The 22,134-nt window shown below is 39.0% G+C and overlaps 1 protein-coding gene across 1 annotated transcript in view; it reads right to left on the bottom strand.

The window, feature by feature from the left end:
* The window catches only part of TTC12 (tetratricopeptide repeat domain 12), a 168,561-nt gene that overhangs the window by 100,933 nt on the left and 45,494 nt on the right, over positions 1-22,134 (bottom strand). Inside the window, exons 7-8 of the mRNA XM_073585303.1 lie at positions 20,009-20,068; positions 978-1,049 (exon numbers count right to left, since the gene is read on the bottom strand). Of these exons, the coding sequence (XP_073441404.1) occupies positions 978-1,049; positions 20,009-20,068 (132 nt within the window). The remainder of the gene's footprint in view (positions 1-977; positions 1,050-20,008; positions 20,069-22,134) is intronic.

The following is a 22,134-nucleotide window of genomic DNA, read 5'->3' on the forward strand; positions in this document are numbered from 1 at the left end:
ATGACATAAGAGATGCATTTCAAGAAATTAATACCCAAAGAGACTTGTGCAAAAATGTTTGTCAAAGCATAAGAGGCAGACTTCAAAGCTATGCAAATTGTGATGGAAAATAGTTTGAGCACCTGCGTTGATAAAATTTAAGGGCTTTTGTATTATTGTTCAGTATAAAATTTAATTGTCAATGTTATGCTTGTGTTAGTAAATACAATTTTATATAAATGAAAATAAATTTTATTATTTTCTGTCCATCTACTTTTGGACCACCCTGTATAATGTTAATTATGTAAACTAGGGGCAGGTCACTAAGGGATCAGTGACCTTTCAGAGGCCATACTGATGAATACCTAATCGGATCACCACATGAAGACCTCCGCCACAGGCCACCCCGGAGCACGGGCACATCATTAACTGAAAACTGAAAATAAAGATTAAACAACAACCACAAGATGGATTTCATCACCAGGTATTACTGTAGTTAGTATAACTGGGCCCAGATGACAATGTCTGTAGGTTACTGTTCAATATTCTTCAGTTTCACACTCTGACAGTCCCTTCTGGACGGTGCTACAGTTAAGGATTTTTTTCCAGGGATCTGGGTTTATAGTTTGTATTATTTAGTGCATTGCTTAGTGGCCACTCCCGGGTATTGCACTTTATCACCCATTCACTTAAACCGGAGATAATGTGCAATACCGGGAGCAGCCACTAAACAATGTAGATAGCCATGCTGTTTTGACTCCATACATTGTTTAGATACAGCCACTCCAAAAGCAAATAACAACTGATTGGTGGGGGATCTGACACCGATATTCATGACCCATGAAAGAAAGCTCAGATCCTTAAAATCATGAGAATAAAAAAAGTGCATTCCTTTCATTTTCTAAAAACTATAGCATTTCTATAATAAGTGATTTTTTCATTTTTATTGATCTTGATTTTAAATCAGCTAGGTCCATGTCACGGTATTCAGGGCTTACCTCCTCATATTTCTTCAGCGCCAGATGCGCTTTTCCCATATGCACATAAGCCTTCACACACTTATCATCACACTAAAAGAAAGTAGCATGTAATACATGATATACGCAATGCACAAACTGCAAACTACACACAGTAAGGCAATAAACAGTGCAGACAAGTAGAGATAACATAGAACTATAAACTCAGAAATCCAAACAGTTGAAAAAAAGTGAGAAGAAAACAACATACTACTATGTCTGGATACATGAAAATCTATTTGTTATGAATCTAGCTGTCCCTACAGCGGCTGCTTCCACTGTCACTGCCACGCTAATTTTCTAGGTGGCGCCGATAGCAGTGAGGCCCAGAACCCTAATCTGTCCCTCTAGACCATGAGAGTTCTGCCCAGTCGTGAATACCTATGCCATAAAACATTTTGATAAAGGTCTAGGGCAGGTCAGTGGATCGATGTCAAGGCAGGCCCTTTGACCAATAAGGGGATCATGGCACCGTTTTTAAATATATCCAATGAAAAAAGTTATGCTGGGTTCTTGAATTAAAAATATCCTTTTCTTTGTTGGAAAAGCATTAAAAGATCCCATCAGGGTAGTCAGTAACTGGTTGACGTGTTTCGGCAAAGCGACTAAGGCTTTTGCCAAAACCCGTCAACCAGTTACTGATTACCCTAATGTGACCTTTTAATGTTTTTCCAATAAAGACAAGGATATTTTTAATTCAAGGACCCAGCATAACTTTTTCATTGGATATATTTATGCCCCCAGCCGACGCGGGTGGCTGTGTTCCTTATTTGCATGGACCGGTCAGGTCAGAAGATTTCCTGGTGAGCAACATATTCTCTATTGACTTTTACCATTTTTTAAATCACCATAGGTCCTGTGTCACTTTCCAGTTATTGTGTTATTATATTCTGATTTGTTCTACTTATTATTGGATCAAGCCTTTGTGTTTTGACCAGATTTCTTCACCATGATTACCACCTTTCGGAGATTTACGTTGGAATATATGATTATTATTGTAATTATCATTGTTCATTTTTATAGCGCCATTTATTCCAATGCGCTTTACATGTGAAAAAGGGGCATACAAGGCAAGAGCAATAAACATGAGCAATACAAGGCACACACAAGTACAAAAGGAGAGAGGACCCTGCCCACAAGGGCTCACAGTCTACAGATTATGCTTCTGCTTCCAGTTTCTGCCTGATTCCCTTGAACTGAAGCTGGCTATTCCACTAAATATACCACTGACATTGTCACTGATTCACTAAAACCTTCTCCCTCAACTCAGTCTACCTGCCAGATGCTGCTCCGTGGATGCAACTCAGGGGCCTTCGGAGCAAATGCCAAAGTTTCCTTAGGACCTCCAAAGCAGTTAGCCTTGCACCAAATCTGTCCATGGAAGTTGAGCTACAGATTTATTACTGTATAAAAGAGCTTAAAGGGTATATCCGGGACTTTGAATAAAAAAATTGCCTAAGCACTAACAGTCTGGTAGTTGCTACCTACCTGGCAATTGTGCACGGTGCCATTCTACACCAGCACAGAGGGGTCACAAAGTTCCCATTATGTCACGTCAACAGAGAGGCTGTTTCTTTTCCTGTTGATAAGATGGACTACTTGAGTCATGCTGGCTCCTTGCTGCCTAATTAGGGGAAGCCAGCTGTCAATCAGTGTGACGCCAGTAGTCCCGCCCTGTCAACAGGAAGAGAAACCACTGCTTTCTTGATAGGGAGTAGCTGAATCTCCAGCAGGAGAGGTCATTCACCAGCACTTGGTACAACAGTCAGGTAGTTCCCAAATATCTCCTTTAATTACTGCATTTGATTTATATACTGTAGTATATCCATATTATCGAGAGTCCAACTAGCTCATCAGAAGATCCAACAGTGGGCCACGGTGCTAACAAACTAATAAGATCCAACTCAAAACATCCAGCAGAAGACAACTCAATTTTGAGCTGAAATCTAGAGCTAATCACTTGTCGTTGGGCTCTTATATAATATGTTTCTAGAGATTAGCAAATTGCTTAGTGGCAAATCAAATTTGCCTCAAATTTTGCAGAAAATTCAGACTCTGAATTTATAGGGAAGTGATTCAAGTCAAACCAACAAAATGACAGCCAAACAACATTTTGTTAGATTAAAATTGGAAGGGGTTTCAAAACTACTAATAGTCACTTGGCCGTCACCTGTCTTGTTTGGTCCAGTCAACAGTCACTGGGCCATTGCTGGAGTCAGTACGGGACAGGGTTCTGGAAGACAACAAAGATGTGAGCAGTGAGTGACACGCAAGTATGGCCTATTAAAGACTTCCACAATGTCTGACATAAAGATGATAACTGGAGCAGAGCTGCACAGTGGGGCAGGTGAGGGATGGGAAAGGGTAATTTTTATTTTACGCTTTTTTTATAAGTTATTATGCTCTTGTATTTGGAGAGACTACATTTGAGTCTCATCAACTAAATTCGATAAGAATTGAATTTCCTGTCTGAATTCAACTTTCGGCAGATTCGCTCTTCATTAGTTGCTTTATAAGCAGCCTATTAGACTTTATTGAAGACGTCCTGTGTCTGATTTTGCAGAAAATAAAAGGTAAGTGGTTTCCTCTTGTAGACCATGGTCGGACACTAATAACGATAATTTCATTTCTACAGCTGAGTTGACCTTATACTAGACTCCATCAATGCAATATCTCAGCTCCACCTTATATTTACAGTCATTTATATCATACATAATTAACTTTTTTCAGTTTTGCTCCTGATAATGAGAAGATAATCTGCCAAAACCACAAGTAAAGTAAATAATTTTAAATTCTTTGCAGTCTATGTATAATTTTTGACTTTTATGTAAGCTTCAATGTATTTCTAATAAATACTGTCAATTGCTCTGACTGCGGGTTTTACTATTGCCATGGGAGTAAAAATAAATATGGTGAATTGCTGTAACTGTGGTTCTTTATACCTCAGCAGTAATGTAAACCACTTTTGTGGTGAATTTAACCATACAAGTGGGAGTACTTATAAATATTGTATGTAGCATACTACAGATGTGCAAACTTCTCTAAGTGTGCAGAGACTGGACACGTAAATTCATTGATAACATTCTTATGTAAACGCCAATGGCTTTTAACTAATCCATTATTTTTCAGCAATTGTACAAATAATATTTATATGTACTAAATGCATAACAGGGGAGGTAACTTTTTGTCATACACCCAAATCATCGCCACACGAGACAGGTGTTGTACTGATTTGCAGTGTTTGGTTTATATCAAATGTGGCAAAGGTTTATATGGCCAGAGCTCTCGACTTTGGTCTTCTCTGTTCATAGGACATTGCTCCAGAAGTCTTTTGGTTTGCTCTGACATAACTTTACAAACTTTATACTGCAGTGTTCTTTTTAGAAAGAAGAGGCTTTCTGCTAGCAACCTTTCCAAACAAGCCATAGTTGTTCATTCTTTTTCTAATTGTACCATCATGAACTTAGAATCATAGAATCATAGAATCGTAGAGTTGGAAGGGACCTCCTGGGCCATCTGGTCCAACCCCCTGCTCAAAGCAGGATTCGCTAAATCATCCCAGTCAGATGTCTGTCCAGCCTCTGTTTGAAGACTTCCATTGAAGGAGAACTCACCACTTCTCGTGGCAGCTTGTTCCACTCATTGATCACTCTAACTGTCAAAGAGTTTTTTCTAATATCTAATCTGTGTCTCCTCCCATTCAGTTTCATCCCATTGCTTCTAGTCTTTCCTTGTGCAAATGAGAATAAAGTTGATCCTTCTACAATGTGACAGCCCTTTAGATATTTGTAGACAGCTATTAAGTCTCCTCTCAGTCTTCTCTTTTGCAAACTAAACATTCCCAAATCCTGCAACCTTTCCTCATAAGACAGGGTTTGCAGACCGGTCACCATTCTGGTCGCTCTTTTCTGAACTTGCTCCAGTTTGTTGATGTCTTTTTTAAAATGTGGTGCCCAAAACTGGACACAATATTCCAGATGAGGTCTGACCAAAGAGGAGTAGAGGGAAATAATGACTTCACGTGATCTAGACTGCATGCTTCTGTTAATACATCCTAGAATTGCATTTGCCTTTTTTGCTGCTGCATCACACTGTTGACTCATATTCAGTCTGTGATCTATTAGTATGCCCAAGTCTTTTTCACATGTGCTGTTGCTTAGCCCTATTCCTCCCATTCTGTATATGCTTTTTTCATTTTTATTGCCCAGATGTAGTACTTTGCATTTTTCCCTGTTAAAAACCATTCTGTTTGTTGCTGCCCACTTCTCCAGATTATTTATATCTTTTTGAATCCTCTCTCTCTCTTCTCTAGTATTAGCTATCCCTCCTAGCTTTGTGTCATCAGCAAATTTAATCAGTTTACCCTCAATTCCTTCATCTAAATCGTTGATAAAGATGTTGAACAATACAGGGCCCAGGACAGAGCCCTGTGGTATCCCACTTGAGACATTCTTCCAACTGGATGTGCAGCCATTTACGACCACTCTTTGGGTCCGATCACTAAGCCAGTTATGAATCCACCTAACAGTTGCCTTGTCCATTCCATACTTAGACATTTTTTCAATAAGGATTGTATGAGATACTTTGTCAAATGCTTTGCTGAAGTCAAGATATACTATATCTACAGCATTTCCTTGATCCACCCAATCAGTGATTCCATCATAGAAGAAAATTAAGTTAGTCTGACATGACTTATTAGTTACAAACCCATGCTGACTCTGTTTAATCACTTCATTCTTATCCAGGTACTGACATACATGTTGTTTAATAATTTGTTCAAAGATCTTTCCTGGTATAGAAGTCAGACTCACCGGCCTATAGTTGCCTGGGTCCACCTTCTTCCCCTTTTTGAAGATAGGAACAACATTTGCTCTTCTCCAGTCTTCTGGGACTTCTCCTGTTCTCCAAGAATTTTCAAAGATTATGGAGAGGGGTTCAGAAATTTCTTCTGCTATCTCCTTCAGTACTCTGGGGTGTAATTCATCTGGACCTGGTGACTTGAATTCATTTAGGTTAGCTAAGTGTTTCCTCACTATCTTTCTGTTTATAGATATCCTGGATTCTTGAATATTTAAAATGCTAAGACCTTTAGAATCTGAGCTTTAGCTCTTGGGTGTTTTTGCAATTTTTCTAAGCAAAGCACAGTATGATTTGGGGGTAAATTAGCTAGGCCTTCCTCTCCTGGAAAGATCATCAATTGTCTTCAGTGTTTTCCATTTGTGAATAATCGTTCTCATTGTAAAATGATGGACTTCAACTTGTTTGGAAATGTCCTTAACCCTTCACAAACAGCAATAATTGCTTCTCTAACATTATTGATAATGTCCTTCCTTCTTGTCTTGGAGTTAACAGCTGTCTTAATCACTTAACGATCAGAGGTATTTTTGGTTTTGCATTTTCATTTTTTTCTCTCCTCCTTCCCAAAGCCATACCTTATTTTTTTTCTGGTCAAAATGGCCATGTGAGAGCTTGTTTTTGCGGGACGAGTTGTACTTTTGAGCGACACCTTTGGTTTTACCATGTCATGTACTCGAAAATGAGAAAAAATTCCAAGTGCAGTGAAATTGCAAAAAAGTGCAAACCCATTCTTGTTTTTTGTTTTGCTTTTTACTAGGTTCACTAAATGCTAAAACTGACCTGCCATTATGATTATCCAGGTAATTGCAATTTCATAAACACCAAACATGTCTGGAATCTTTTTTTAAAAAAAAATTCCAGACTTTGTTAAGGAAAAAAAATTGCGCCATTTTCCGATACCCCTAGCGTTTCCATTTTATGTGATCTCGGTTTGGGTGATGGCTTATTTTTCGTGCACCAAGCTGACGTTTTTAATCACACCATGTTGGTGCAAATACGATCTTTTCATCACCCGTTATAGCATTTTACTGCAGTGTCACGGCGACCAAAAAAATATTCGTTTTGGCGGTTTGACTTTTTTCTCGCTGTGCCATTTAGCGATCTGGTTAATCCTTTTTTTATTGATAGATGAACGCAGCGATACCAAATATGTGTATGTTTGATTTTTTTTTTTTATTATTTTGAATGGGGCAAAAAGGAGGTAATTTGAACTTTCAAATTTTTTTAATATTTTTAAAAACATTTTTTTGGCATGCTTCAATAGTCTCTATTGGAGACTAAAAGCTGCCATAACTCGATCAGCTCTGTTACATACAGGAGATGATCAGATCACCTGTATGCAGCATTATTACTCACTTGCTATGAGCGCAGACCACTGGGCACCGCTCACAGCAATCCAGCTGAGACAACCATAGAGTCTCCATGAGACCTCTGGTTGTCATGCCGACCCATCGGTAACCAGCGATCACGTGACGGGGTCACCGGTGGGCGGAATTTCAGGCACGATTGTCAGAAGTGCATGTTAAATGTCACTGTGAGCATTTGACAGCAGCATTTAACGGGTTAATAGCTGCAGGTGGATGGCGATTCCACCTGCAGCTATTCCAGGCACATGTCAGCTGTTCAAAACAGCTGACATGTGCCGGGACAGATGTGGGCTCACCGCTGGGGCCCACATAGAAGGGATGGAGTCCGACATCGACGTAAATTTACGCCCATTGTCGGAAAGGGGTTAATACTATAGAACAGCAAACTGCCCAAACTTCTATTTTTATAGAGGCAATCAGTCACTCTTGCTGATAAGTAACTATTTAAAACATAAGACACTATGTTTTAGTCACCGTGGCTGACTTTCTTGTGGCTCTTCAACAGCTGCAACATATGCAGGAATTGCCTAACAAACAGACCACAAGACATGTAGCCATGGCGAACTTGAACATAATATTTGGTCACGCCGAAGATACTCTATTAGAACACGAGCATGCTGGGATAACACCTTATCCAAGCACGCTCAGATAAGGTGTTATCCGAGCACCCTCATTCATCACTAGTCCTGATATATAAAACCATAGAATTCAAAGAGGGTGTACTTAGTTTTTCTGATGACCGTACATGCAGTGCCACAAGTTCACTCTGCCAATGAACCAGCTGCACATTTAGTGTCCACTCTTGATACATAAATATGTGCCATCATGATTTGTAACCGATGTTGTTCAATTTATATTCATATGCAAATAAGCTGTATGTAGATGTACTGGATATGTAAATGAATTGATAAAATAATACTTTACCCAGAGACTATACAGTATTTCCAAAATGGCTTTTGCCACTATTCATCAAAGTGTTTTCACCAGAAGCTCGAAGCACCAAATTTAATGAATCAGGTCCTTTATTTTTTTGTGATTTTTAAGGGTCTCTCTCAATATACCAATATCCAGCTTCTTACTGGAAGATCCGGCTTCACAGAGTAAAATTCTTCTTTATTAGTGAATCATGTCAGCAAGATAGTGAGGTTAAAAGAATGACACGTTGTTGTTATCTTGACATACTTCTAACTTCACTATCTTACTGACATTCACTAATAAAGAAGAATTTTACTCCGTGAAGCTGAATCTTCCTCTAAGCCTATTCTATTGTGTCCAGGCAAAGGTGTTTGTCCGTGGCCGGAACATATTGGACTCAGATGCCGGTGAGCTGGTTTTTCTCAATTTTCTCATATGTCCCATGTGATCAAGGATTTATTGAAGCTGCATGTGACTAACACAGATCAAATGGATCAGAGCATTTACAGAAAAGGCAGGTCTTATGGATTGATCCTGGTATGCCTTGGTTAGTATCAATCGGTGTGCACTGGAGGATAAACGGTAAACTGGTGATAGTGTCATGAGTGCAAAACTCATTGATGGATGGGGAGATAGAATTACTCAATTTGTCATGAAATTGATTGAAGTTTATGATGGAAAGGTGTCAGAACACACAAGGCATTATGACATGCAGAATATAGTGTTGGCTAAGTCCAAACTGATTAGAGTATTCATACTGAACCCTGTCCAATGCTGAAAGTTCCTACAATGGTCACGTCATCATTAGAACTGGACCATAAAGATATGGAAGAAGGTGGCCTCGTCTGAAGAATCAAGTTTTCTTTTACAGCACATGGGCGGCCAAGTACAAGTAAGTCACTTAGCCATAGAAGAGATGGCACCGGGATGCACAATGGGAAGAAGGCAAGATTACACTGGCCTCATTCAATGAGGTGATATTCCCTGCCTCACTGCAAAAAAAAAATGTTCAGGAATATTAGTGATGCGTATAAAGAGAAAAGGGTTCAAGGTGATGACTCAGCCTCCATACTCCAAGGTCCAAGATGCAAAGCTCCATATGGATCTACTTGTAATATTTTGTGCCAGATACCCCAGGACAACTGCAGAGGTCTTGTGGAGTCCATGCCTCAGTGGCTCAGATATGTATTGATGGATTGAGGTTATGTCCTGCACAAAATTAGGTAGGTAGTTTTCATGCTATAGCGCATCATTGTACAATGTATAGGCTTTATTTGCTAAAACCTTGCTGATTCTTTCATATGTTCTTATTTTTCTTTAACGCTGGTCTCACTTTTGAAACTCCCAGAGTTAGTAGTTATAGCTAAGGATTGTTTTATTCAAGGGAAAAGTGTTAAAAAACAGCCATTGAATTGGGTCCACCAGAACCACAACCAAAAATTTGTCAGCGTTTTTTTGCTCCGGCTCATTTGGGGGGAGTTTTCCTCTTTAAGACATTTATATGGACTGTATAGTTGAGAAAACAAATGTAGCAAGCACCTCTCATTTCACATAACTTCTTAAAATAAGCTGTCATGTGTGTACGCCTGAAAAAAATCACACTATTTTTTGGTTACTTTATTACTTGCATTTTTGGATCTCTCTCTAATTTTCAGTTGTCTCTGAAATGATAGTTTAAGACTAGCTGTTATAAAGTCCCCCATAATGGACAGAAAAATAGAGACTTCCTATTTTCCTGTCTCTATGCAGAATAAAGGATGCTATACAACAGTACTGAGAAGTGTTGCTGCGCATCCAGTTCTGTAGTGAGATAAAATACTTCCTACAAAGCTGCCAAAGCACTGCCATCTCTGAATGTTTTCTTTCTAGTCTCTTCTTCTGTTCATCCATATTCCGTCCATCGTCCTTAGCTGACAGTTTATCTTAAGGAACGTTTTTGTTTTTATTTAGAGTGAATGATCAGTTTGGAAGGCCAAGGTGTGAAGTGGCTCATCAGTGGGGAACGGATGATATTTGTCTGAGATTCTTATACTCGCTTGTACTATTGATTTATGCAAAGTTTGTTGAAATGACAAGATTGGATCAGTTAAGATAATGAATTTCTAGTATAATGCTTATTTTCATGAATTAATACCTGGAATGTAGACGTTTGCTTGCACGTGCTTTATCTATCATACTTTAAGAAGCTTTTCTATCTTCGCTACTCAAACATTAATTTCACATAAATGGAAAAGAACTAGCGTGGATGGTTTTCATGGCCGCTGTGATATGGACAACTCTGAAATTTTAATTACCTCAATTTAAATTACATAAGGTTTACTGGAGCTGTCATAGTTTCAGGAGTGAGAAACAAGTTTACATTTATTAGAGAAGCTTTAAAAATGACTTTTTTACATTTCCATTGACTGTGGAGGGAACTGAGACTTAATTTCAAAGTGCTTAAATGACTTTCTAATGCCGCCCAAGGCGCGCACAGAATTTAGAATAAGAATTTTTCAGTGAACAGACATTTTATGCTTCAATTTCTAAAGGTATTATAATCATTTAATTGTTGGATCTCAGCAGTTCAGTCATTTTAATTTATTTTTATGATACTGATTGTTGGCTTCTAACCTCTGAAGTCTGGATTTTAACTCAAATCAAAATCGAAATGTCTCCTTGAGAAGTATATCTTTGGCAACCACATTTCCTGACAACTATGTTAATTTTGCTAAATTCGAAAGATTATACATCATATGTTTGTATAGTATGTGCCGCCATCTTGCACATTTTTGGCATTCACAGGAAATGCCACAAATTATAATTCATGCAGTTCTCACGAATTGGGCCCACATCTATCTCAAGAATGGGGTGAATGTTAATGTCATTGATTTGCATGGAAATTCTGAATACTTATCCATTGAATGCAGCATGCGCCAAGGTCCAGTTATTGTGATAGTTCTGTTTCCCATTGATGGGATCCGCTGCAACTCTACGTTTATAACACATCTTGTAACTTTAACTTTCTTTAACCATTCAGCTAGAGGGAGGAGCGTCCTGGAAAGTCAATGTCCAATCCTTGCTAAAAACCCATCTACAGCTAACCATTTCAGGTTGCTTTGATATATGGGGGAGGTGAATTATTACTGCACAGCAAAGTTTTGCTTGTTTTACGAGATGACGTTGATGATGCTTTCTGGTGGGATTGTCTCAATTAAAGGATTCCAGCTGAGCATGATGTCTTGCGCCATGAGAAAACCATACTAATTAACTTTCTCTTGGTAGAAAAGACATTGTTCTCACTAATCTCAGCTAGTGCAGGTATCTGACTAGTAAGTTAATGTCTGACCCTTTCACAGCCTGGAAACATGCCTATGGGTATGAGCGAAGCCAAACACCCATCTACAGACAGCTCGGACATTAATGTGCAGGGTAGCTACCAGTCCTAAGTGACACTAGCTAGACAGTTTATTCTCCTTTATTGGAGGGAGAATATATGCATGTTTTTACCAAGCGGCAAGAGATCATAGCCTTCTCTATACACTGAACTGTTATCTGGAGAAGTGACTACTCAGGAGGCACTATGCATTTTCTGTCCTAGATGACAAGGGATGCTTAAATCTTCAATACCCAAGACCATATTACCATCTTGTAGACAACCATGGATGCTCACATTACCCTCTTCACTACCCAAAGCCACATTATCCTTTTGGAGACCACCATGGATGCCCAAATTAAGTTCTCCAAAACCACTGTGGATGCTCACATTACCTTCTTCAGTACTCAATGCCACATTAATCTCTTGTAAACCACCATTGATGGTTCCCCATAAGCTCTTCTAAACCACCATGCATTCTTACATTACCCTCTTCTAAGACACCATGGATCCTCACATTACCATCTTCTAAACCTCCTGGGATGCTCACATTATCTTCCTTTAAACCACTATGGATTCTCACATGTCCGTGTGATAAACCACTATGGGTGTGCATCCTCACCCTGTTGACTACCCTAAATTGATGCCCACATTATACACTTCACAATCCTAGGCAAACAAAAATGTTGACATTGATCAGTCTTAAACCATTGATCACAAGAAGGGATATTGTCAAACCTTTCAAGAGGTTACTCCAAAAGTGGCATTAAATATTCATTAGGGATGGGCGAATCTACTCGTTAGGACTCGTTACTCTGCGAGTAGTAGGGGACTCGCAGGAGTCGGTACTCTGCGAGTTTCCAAGCGATTACTCGCACAGTAACGAGTCCAATGCAAATGAATGGCAATCCTAGTTTTTGCAGAGTTTCTTAGCGATTTTGTGTCAGCAGCTGGACACAAAATCGCTAAGAAACTAGGATTGCTTGTATTAAACTGTGAAAAAACTAGCTAGGAGTTCTCTCTCTCTGTTTTGCAGCGATTCCTGTGCTGGGGGATTCCTGTGCTGGGGAGGAGGAGAATGGGGATGCGAGTTTTGCAGCGATTCCTGTGCTGGAGGGGAGAGAGAGAGAGAACTCCTAGCTAGTTTTGTGTGTCCTAGCTGGACACAAAATCGCTAAGAAACTAGGATTGCTTGTATTAAACTGTGAAAAAACTAGCTAGGAGTTCATTCTCTCTCTCTCTCTCTCTCTCTCTCTCTCTCTCTCTCCTCGCATCCCCATTCTCCTCCTCCCCAGCACAGGAATCGCTGCAAAACAGAGAGAGAGAACTCCTAGCTAGTTTTTTAACAGTTTAATACAAGCAATCCTAGTTTCTTAGCGATTTTGTGTCCAGCTGCTGACACAAAATCGCTAAGAAACTCTGCAAAAAAAAAAATCTGCATCCCCATTCTCCTCCTCCCCAGCACAGGAATCGCTGCAAAACTCGCATCCCCATTCATTAACATTGGACTCGCTAGACTTGCAACGAATAGCGAGTTTCCAAGTCGGACTCGTTACAGCCTAGCGATTCCGAATATTTCAGGATTCGCCCATCCCTAATATTCATTAAACTAGAACTCGCCAAAATACAAAATACAGGATAGGAGAGTTTGAAAAAAATGAAATTTTCTCTGCACAATCAGTAACAAACCCAAAAAGAAATAATTGAAACATTTAAAGAGGTCAGGATGGATGAATACAGAACTTAATCACTTGTTAAAAAGGAAAAAAAAATTATTTAGTGACCCAGCCTATTTTCACCTTTTTGACCTGGACAATTTTTACAATTCTGACCACTGTTCCTTCATGAGGTAGTAACTCTGGAATGCTTGAACGGATCCCATTGATTATGAGAATGTTTTCTCATGACATGTTGTACTTTATGATTACAGTAAAATTTCTTTGATGTGACTTGCATTTTTCTTGTGAAAAAAAATGGAAATTTGGCGAAAATTTTGAAAATTTTGCAATTTTCCATCTTTTAATTTTATGCCCTTAAATCAGAGAGTCATATCACACAAAATAGTTAATAAATAACATTTCCCACATGTCTACTTTACATAAGCACAATTTTGGAACCAAAATTTTTTTGTAAGACGTTATGAGTTAAATTTGACCAGCGATTTCTCATTTTTTCAGCAAATTTTACAAAACCATATTTTTAGAGACCACCTCACATTTGAAGTGACTTTGAATGGTCTATATGACAGAAAATATCCAAAAGTGACACCATTCTAAAAACTGCACCCCTCGAGGTGCTCAAAACCACATTCAAAAAGTTTATTAACCCTTCAGGTGCTTCACAGGAATTTTTGGAATGTGGAAGGAAAAAATAGACATTTACTTTTCTTTCACAAAAATTTTCATTTAGACCTAATTTTTTTACTTTTGCAAGATAAAATAGACCATACATTTTGCTGTGCAATTTCTCCTGAGCATGCCGATACCCCATATGTGGGGGAAATCTACTGTTTGGGTGCACAGCAGGGCTCGGAAGGGAAGGAGCACCATTTCACTTTTTGAATGTAAAATTTGATGGAATCATTAGCGGACGCCATGTCACGTTTGAAGAGCCCCTGATGTGCCCAAACAGTGGAAACCCCCCACAAGTGACCCAATTTTGGAAATTAGACCCTTTATGGAACTTATCTAGATGTGTATTGAGCCCCTTGAACCGACAGGTGCTTCACAGAAGTTTGTAGTGTAGAGCCGTGGAAATAAAATTATATTTTTCCCAAATAAATCTTTTTTAGCTCAATATTTTGTATTTTCATAAGGGTATCAGGAGAAATTGCTTCATGAAATTTGTTCTGCAACTTCTCCTGAGTACGCCGATACCCCAAATGTGGGAGAAAACCACTGTTTCGGCACAAGGCAGGGCATTTTATTGCAAAAACTAGTTTTTGCATCACCATGTTTTGAGAGCTATAATTTTTTCATATTTCGGTCGAAAGAGTCTTGTGAGGGCTTGTTTTTTGCGGGACGAGCTGACGTTTTTATTCGTACCATTTTCAGGCACATGAAATTTTTTGATCACTTTTTATTCTGATTTTTGGGAGACAGAATAAACAAAAACTGTTCCACATGTGGTAAAATTGGTAAAGCAGCTTTATTCTTTGGGTCAGTACGAACACAGCGATACCTATTTTATATAATTTTTTTATGTTTTGGCGCTTTTACACAATAAAAACTATTTTATAGAAAAAATTATTATTTTTGCATCGCTTTATTCTGAGAGCTAAAACTTTTTTATTATTTTTCTGCTGATGGAGCTGAATGGGGGCTTGTTTTTTGCAGGATAAGATGACGTTTACAGCGGTAACATGTTTATTTACATCCGTCTTTTTGATGGCGTGCTATTGCACTTTTTGTTTGGCGGTATGATGATGAAGCATTGTTTTTAGTCTCTTTTTTTATTTTTACTAGTGGGACAATTTTATAGAGTGGGTTGTTACGGACGTGGTGATACCAAATATGTGCACTTTTATTGTTTTTTTATTTACATAAATGAATGTATTTGTTTGTATAATATTTATTTAATTGTTTTTCTTTATTTAGGGATTTTTAAAAAAATATTTTTACAAATTATAATATTTTTTTAAAAACTTTATTACATTGTCCCAGTATGGGACATTACTATATAATGTCAGATCTCTGATCTGACACTTACCACTGCTGAGTATCAGATCAGCGATCTGACAGGCAGGGAAGGAGGCTTCTCAGGTCCTGCTCTCAGCAGGCGCTGAGAAGTCACCGCCCTGTAGGACCCGGAAGGACCCCGCGGCCATCTTGGTGCCAGGGGTCTTCATGGAGACCATCAGAATAACGCGATCGCATCGCATTATTTTGATGGAAGAGCAACAGGGAGCGCTTCCCTACATGATGCTTCTCTATGCCGAGGCATAGTTGCGGGGTGTCAGCTGTCACATACAGCTGACACCCGCACACGATCACCGCGGCGCTCAGCCTGAGGCCGCGGTGATTGTGCCGCTGTACTAGTACTGCTGCGGCCAGAAATGCAGTTCCCACAGAGCACTACTAGTACGGCGGTAGTCGTGAAGGGGTTATGTGAAAAAGAGGGGGCATATCTAAAGAAGAATATAATCATGTTTTCAGGGAATGCAGGGCAAAAGCTACAAGAGCTAAAGCCAGTAATAAAGTAAGACTTGCAACGGAGACCAAAAGCAGTAAAAAAGGATTTTGGGGGTATGTCAAAAGCAAAAGAAATGTCAAAGATGCTATATGATTTTTACAGGATGAAAAGGGTGAAGTGGTCAAAAAAGATGTTGAGAAGGCTGAACTTTTAAATCCCTGTGTTCTTATTCTTGCTATTGCAACATCAACTGATCTTCACAGTGTCATCGAAGGAATAAAAGAATTCACACTTTCTATAAATAGAGAGATGGTGAGGGAACACTTAGCTGCTTTAAATGAATTTAAATCTTCTGGTCCAGATGAAATATGAATCTTTGAAAAATCCTGGAGAACAAGAGAAGTCCCAGAAGATTGAAAAAGGGAATAGGTTGTTCCTGTCTTCAAATAAGCAAAGGAGATGTAGCCAGGAAATTACAGGCCAGTGAACCTTACTTCTATGAAAAAAGAAAAATATTCCAGCTGCTATAAGATCCACTTATTGAGTGAAAAGTAAGACAGAGTTCACATGATTGTCTCTATTACGCATTTCAAACACCCACACTGTGTTCTTTATCAAACCTTACTTCTATACCAGGAAATATATTTGAACAATTTATTAAACAACAAGTATGTATGTAGTTGGATAAAAATACAGTAAATAACCACAGCCAGCATGGGTTTGTAGGAAGCAAGTCATGCCAGACTAATCTAATTTCCTTCTATGATGGAATCACTAATCACTAGATGGATCAGGGAAATGCGCTAGTTATAGTATATCTCGACTTCAGTAAAGCATTTGATAAAGTATCTCATGCTATCCTTATTGAAAAAAATTACCAAGTATGGGATTGACAAGGCTATGGTTAGGTGAATTCATAAGTGGCTCAGTGATACTCGTACTCAAAGAGTAGTAATAAATGGTTGTACATCCAATTGGTAGAGCGTTTCAAGTGAGGCACCACAAGACGCTGTCTTGGTCCCAGTGTTGTTCAACATTTTTATAAATGATCTAGATAAGGGAACTGAAGGTAAGCTAATTAAATTTGAAAGCTACCAGGGAAAGCTAACACTAAAGAAGACAGAGAAAGGATTCAGAAGGATCTAGATAAGCTGGAACCAAGGGCAGCAACTAATAGAATGGTACTTAACAGAGAGATATGCAAGATTCTACATCTAGGCAAGAAAAACAAAAAATACATCTACAGAATGGAAGGAATAGAACTAAGCAACAGCATGTGTGAAAAAGATTTGGGTGTACTATTAGATCACAGATTGCACATGATTCCACAGTGTAATGCAAAAAAGGCAAATACAGATCTAAGATGTATTAAGAAAAGCATAGAATGTAGATCACATGAAGTAATTATCCCCCTCTACTTCTCCTTGGTCAGTTCTCATCTGGAATACTTTGTCCAGTTCTGGGCACCACATGTTATAAAAGACATTGAAAAACTGGAGCAAGTTCAGAGAACAGCTACCAGGATGGTGAGCAGAGTGCTAAGTATGTCCTACGAGGAACAGTTAAAGGATTTGTGAATGTTTAGCTTGCAAAAAAAGAAAGCTAAGAGGAAACTTAATAGCTGTCTGCCACTATCTGAAGGGCTGTCACAGTGAATAGGGATCATCCTTATTCTCATTTGCACAAGGAAACACAAAAAGCAATGGAATTAAACTTAAAGATTCAGATTAGATATTAGAAAAAACTTTTTGATAAAGAGGGTGATCAATGAGTGGAACAGGCTGCCATGAGAGATGGTGAGTTCTTCTTCAGTGGAGGTCTTCAAACAGAGGCTAGACAGACATCTGTCTGAGATGGTTTAGTGAATCCTGCATTGAGCAGGGGGTTGGACAAGACCCTTGAGGTCCCTTCCAACTCTACCATTCCATGATTCTATACATGACCATAAGCACGCCACTTTTGCTGTTAGAAGAATGATTATTGATTGGTCAGCTTTCTCCCCTGACTTCAATATACAGAACAATGCTTGGCTCAGCCAATTCCTGCTGTGTTCTCTAAGTGAGAGCCACTGCTGGACTCCTACAGCAGCAGCCAATTTCCAGAGAATAAAAGGATCAGCCATTTGAGTTTCAGCATATTGGATCCTTCTTTTCCCCAACATCATTTGTCAGCCCCCATACACATTAGCCTATTGGCCGATCCCATCGGTAATGGTGGGTTTGGCCGGCTTTTGTCTATGTATATGGGGAGCACTAATGGAAAGGTTGAAGTCCCAGACTGTATTTTTGCATTAGAACTCATAAGTCTTATCTGACCATATCCCTATTTATCACATACAGTCAAACCAAAAGATATTACGAAAATATAACAACATTATAACACCACTGGAGGAGTTACATCTCTTTTCTTTTAGGCATCATCTTTGTGAACTACAATCCTAACATAACATGATTTTATAAGCTTTGGAGATAAATATAGCAACACAACACCATAATCCAGAACATCACTGGTGCCTTTTTTTTTTTTTTACAAAGAAGTTCTAAATAATCAAATGACTAACATGTTGCATTGTAGAGTTTTGAATATGAAAACCACAAAAATCCCCCAACTAAATTAAAATATCATCAATAGTAAAAGAAATATATATTAAACCATCATGCATTTGGCTAAATTGGACAGCAAGAATACAGGAATGTAATTATGAATTCCACCATAAACAGGTTTTAAGAAAGCCCATTGCACGCAGAGCGGATGATTGAGCAATGAAGACAACATATTAAGGCCATGACAGTGTCATACAAAGGGAGAATGAATTCTTTGCATATGTAATTGCAGGTTGCTGATCTAACGTCTCTTGTTGTCTGCGTCATTTCCTCCCCCACATAAATATATTCAGCCTCTAAGTCACGTATTATTTAAAGCTGATAAAAGACACATCTTCACCTGCTCATATGCTGTAGTAAACAGTATACCCTACAAATGTCTCATCAGTGGATTGAGCCCATGGAGAACTGCCAAAGGATTAGCAATCTATAATATGTCCCACGGGGGTATTAATTTCTGGCTGCTATGTGCGAAAAATGTAGTAGTTTTTACTTTGGTCACTGAATCTGATATTAGGCTTCTCATTCTGCAGAGATCACGTCTTGGTAATCATATCATCATCATCACCATGGAAGGTGTCAACTATTCACAACAGATGAACTCTCGGCTCCCCTCCTCCACTTCCCTGCCCAATGACCTCTGCATAGATCATAAAGCATGCCTAGAACTTTGATGAGGTCATAAATTAGCTTAGATGATGGCTCGGCAGAAGAGAGGTAGAACTTACAAACTGTGACATCAGATGAGCTCACTGATGGATTTAATGAAAACTAAAGTTGAGCAAGAAGATTTGCAGGACCCTGGCCCAGGGGCCAAGCTGGTAAACCTTGGCCATCGGACCAGACCACTGAGAAGTTCCTCCTTCCTGTGACATCCCCAGGCCAAATGTATGATATCATGGTGGCAAGATGAGGTTCAGGGAATGTCAAGTGCAGTAGATAGTGCGCAGTATTCTGGTCCGATGGCCAAGGGCTATCAATGTGGCCACTGAACTAGGGTCCTGAAAATCTTTTGCTGAACTCTAGTTACCATTAAATCCTTCAGTAAGGTCTTGTGGTGGCACAGTGTGTAATAAGTCTTATCTCTCTTCAGCTGAACCATCATCCAAGTGGATTTATGAGCACATTGAAACTCTAGGCATGCTCTATGATTTGTGCAGAGGTCCTTAGACAGGGAGGAGGAGGAGGAGGAGATGAGCGGTGAAGTCACCTGTTATTAATGGTTGATACCTTCTATGATGATAATGAGATGATTACTGAGAAGTCATCTCTACAGAATGAGAAATCTAACATGAGACTTGGTAACCAAAGTGAAAATTGCAAGATTTTAAGTACATAGTAACTAGACAAGATAACTCTAGTTATTATTAAATCCATCAGTGAGCTCATCTAATGACACCATGTGAAAGTCTTATCTCTCTTCTGCTGAACTATTATCTAAGCTGATTTATGACCTCAGCAAAGTTCTAGGCATGCCGCATGATTTGGTGTAATTCATAATTGCATTCCTTTATTATCGCCATTCAATTTAGCCAAATGCATGATCAGAGTCTTTCAATTATTTTTCCTCATCTCATTCTTCATTATGTTAAGTACAGTGATACATAGAGGCTGTAGAAGCCAAACAATCCAACATTTTCAATTCAATAAATGCTTATTAGCTAAAATAAAAACATTTAATTTAAAAGTGTTCCCCCCGAGTCAGCCAAAGGTAAAATATGCTTTATACATACTATAAATCTAAAAGTTTTCATAATCTAATCATGTACAACAGGAGTATCTTACCTTTAATGCCCACTCACAATCACTTATAGCGTTATCGTACTTTTCTAGTTTTATATAAGCCTGTGGCAAAAGAAAAAGTGTATAACACAAAGAATATAAAAAGACATAAAGGTAGATATTGGGCAGTAACAATTTTTGGTCGTGTTAAGGTCTTAAAAGAATACTTAAAACAAAACGTTAGAGCACAACTTTCCTGTTTAGTATAATGCCCCATCACCAAGGTATAGCATTAGTTTCACCTGAAGTGTGAGTTTACTCGCACCCCCCAATTCTCTCACACAATACTTCTTATATTTAATGACAAATAACATATGGTCCTGTATATAGAATACGTGACAGTTATGTAAACCTGTACAAATGCACATGAAAAACCACAAGCGTATGTTCCGGTGGGATTATATTTGCAGCATAATTTGACATTCTGCAGACTCTAAATTATCAGCACCTGTTAAATTTTATGGCAGATTTTGTCTTCCCTGTGTGGGTGAGATTTCATGGATTCCCGTCCAAAAGGCTAGTAAAGGAATTTATGCTGGCAGTAAATATTCTACATGTAGATGTGAAAAATAAAATCCACTGTTTATAAGTATGATAACACCTCTATATGCAGTAGATAACACATGAATCACAATAGATAATGTCACAGCTCCCCTCCCCCTCCTGTACAATGACTGATAACACCTCTATATACAGTAGATACAGTTGTGGCCAAAAGTATTGACACCCCTGCAATTCTGTCAGATAATACTCAGTTTCTTCCTGAAAATGATTGCAAACACAAATTCTTTGGTATTATTATCTTCATTTAATTTGTCTTAAATGAAAAAACACAAAAAGAATTGTCCTAAAGCCAAATTGGATATAATTCCACACCAAACATAAAAAAGAGGGTGGACAAAAGTATTGGCACTGTTCGAAAAATCATGTGATGCTTCTCTAATTTGTGTAGTTAACAGCACCTGTAACTTACCTGTGGCACCTAACAGGTGTTGGCAATAACTAAAACACACTTGCAGCCAGTTGACATGGATTAAAGTTGACTCAACCTCTGTCCTGTGTCCTTGTGTGTGCCACATTGAGCATGGAGAAAAGAAAGAAGACCAAAGAACTGTCTGAGGACTTGAGAAACCAAATTGTGAGGAAGCATGAGCAATCTCAAGGCTACAAGTCCATCTCCAAAGACCTGAATGTTCCTGTGTCTACCGTGCGCAGTGTCATCAAGAAGTTTAAAGCCCATGGCACTGTGGCTAACCTCCCTAGATGCGGACAGAAAATAAAAATTGACAAGAGATTTCAACGCAAGATTGTGCGGATGTTGGATAAAGAACCTCGACTAACATCCAAACAAGTTCAAGCTGCCCTGCAGTCCGAGGGTACAACAGTGTCAACCCGTACTATCCGTCGGCGTCTGAATGAAAAGGGACTGTATGGTAGGAGACCCAGGAAGACCCCACTTCTTACCCCGAGACATAAAAAAGCCAGGCTGGAGTTTGCCAAAACTTACCTGAAAAAGCCTAAAACGTTTTGGAAGAATGTTCTCTGGTCAGATGAGACAAAAGTAGAGCTTTTTGGGCAAAGGCATCACCATAGAGTTTACAGGAGAAAAAGAGGCATTCAAAGAAAAGAACACGGTCCCTACAGTCAAACATGGCGGAGGTTCCCTGATGTTTTGGGGTTGCTTTGCTGTCTCTGGCACTGGACTGCTTGACCGGGTGCATGGCATTATGAAGACTACCAACAAATTTTGCAGCATAATGTAGGGCTCAGTGTGAGAAAGCTGGGTCTCCCTCAGAGGTCATGGGTCTTCCAGCAGGGCAATGACCCAAAAAAAACTTCAAAAAGCACTAGAAAATGGTTTGAGAGAAAGCACTGGAGACTTCAAAGGTGGCCAGCAATGAGTCCAAACCTAAATCCCATAGAACACCTGTGGAGAGATCTAAAAACGGCAGTTTGGAGAAGGCACCCTTCAAATATCAGGGACCTGGAGCAGTTTGCCAAAGAAGAATGGTCTAAAATTCCAGCAGAGCATTGTAAGAAACTCATTGATGGTTACCGGAAGCGGCTGGTCACAGTTATTTTGGCTAAAGGTTGTGCAACCAAGTATTAGGCTGAGGGTGCCAATACTT

Source organism: Dendrobates tinctorius, unplaced genomic scaffold, assembly GCF_039654945.1.
Source record: "Dendrobates tinctorius isolate UK_male_01 unplaced genomic scaffold, ASM3965494v1 ptg000086l, whole genome shotgun sequence".
Classification (NCBI taxonomy): Eukaryota; Metazoa; Chordata; class Amphibia; order Anura; family Dendrobatidae; genus Dendrobates; species Dendrobates tinctorius.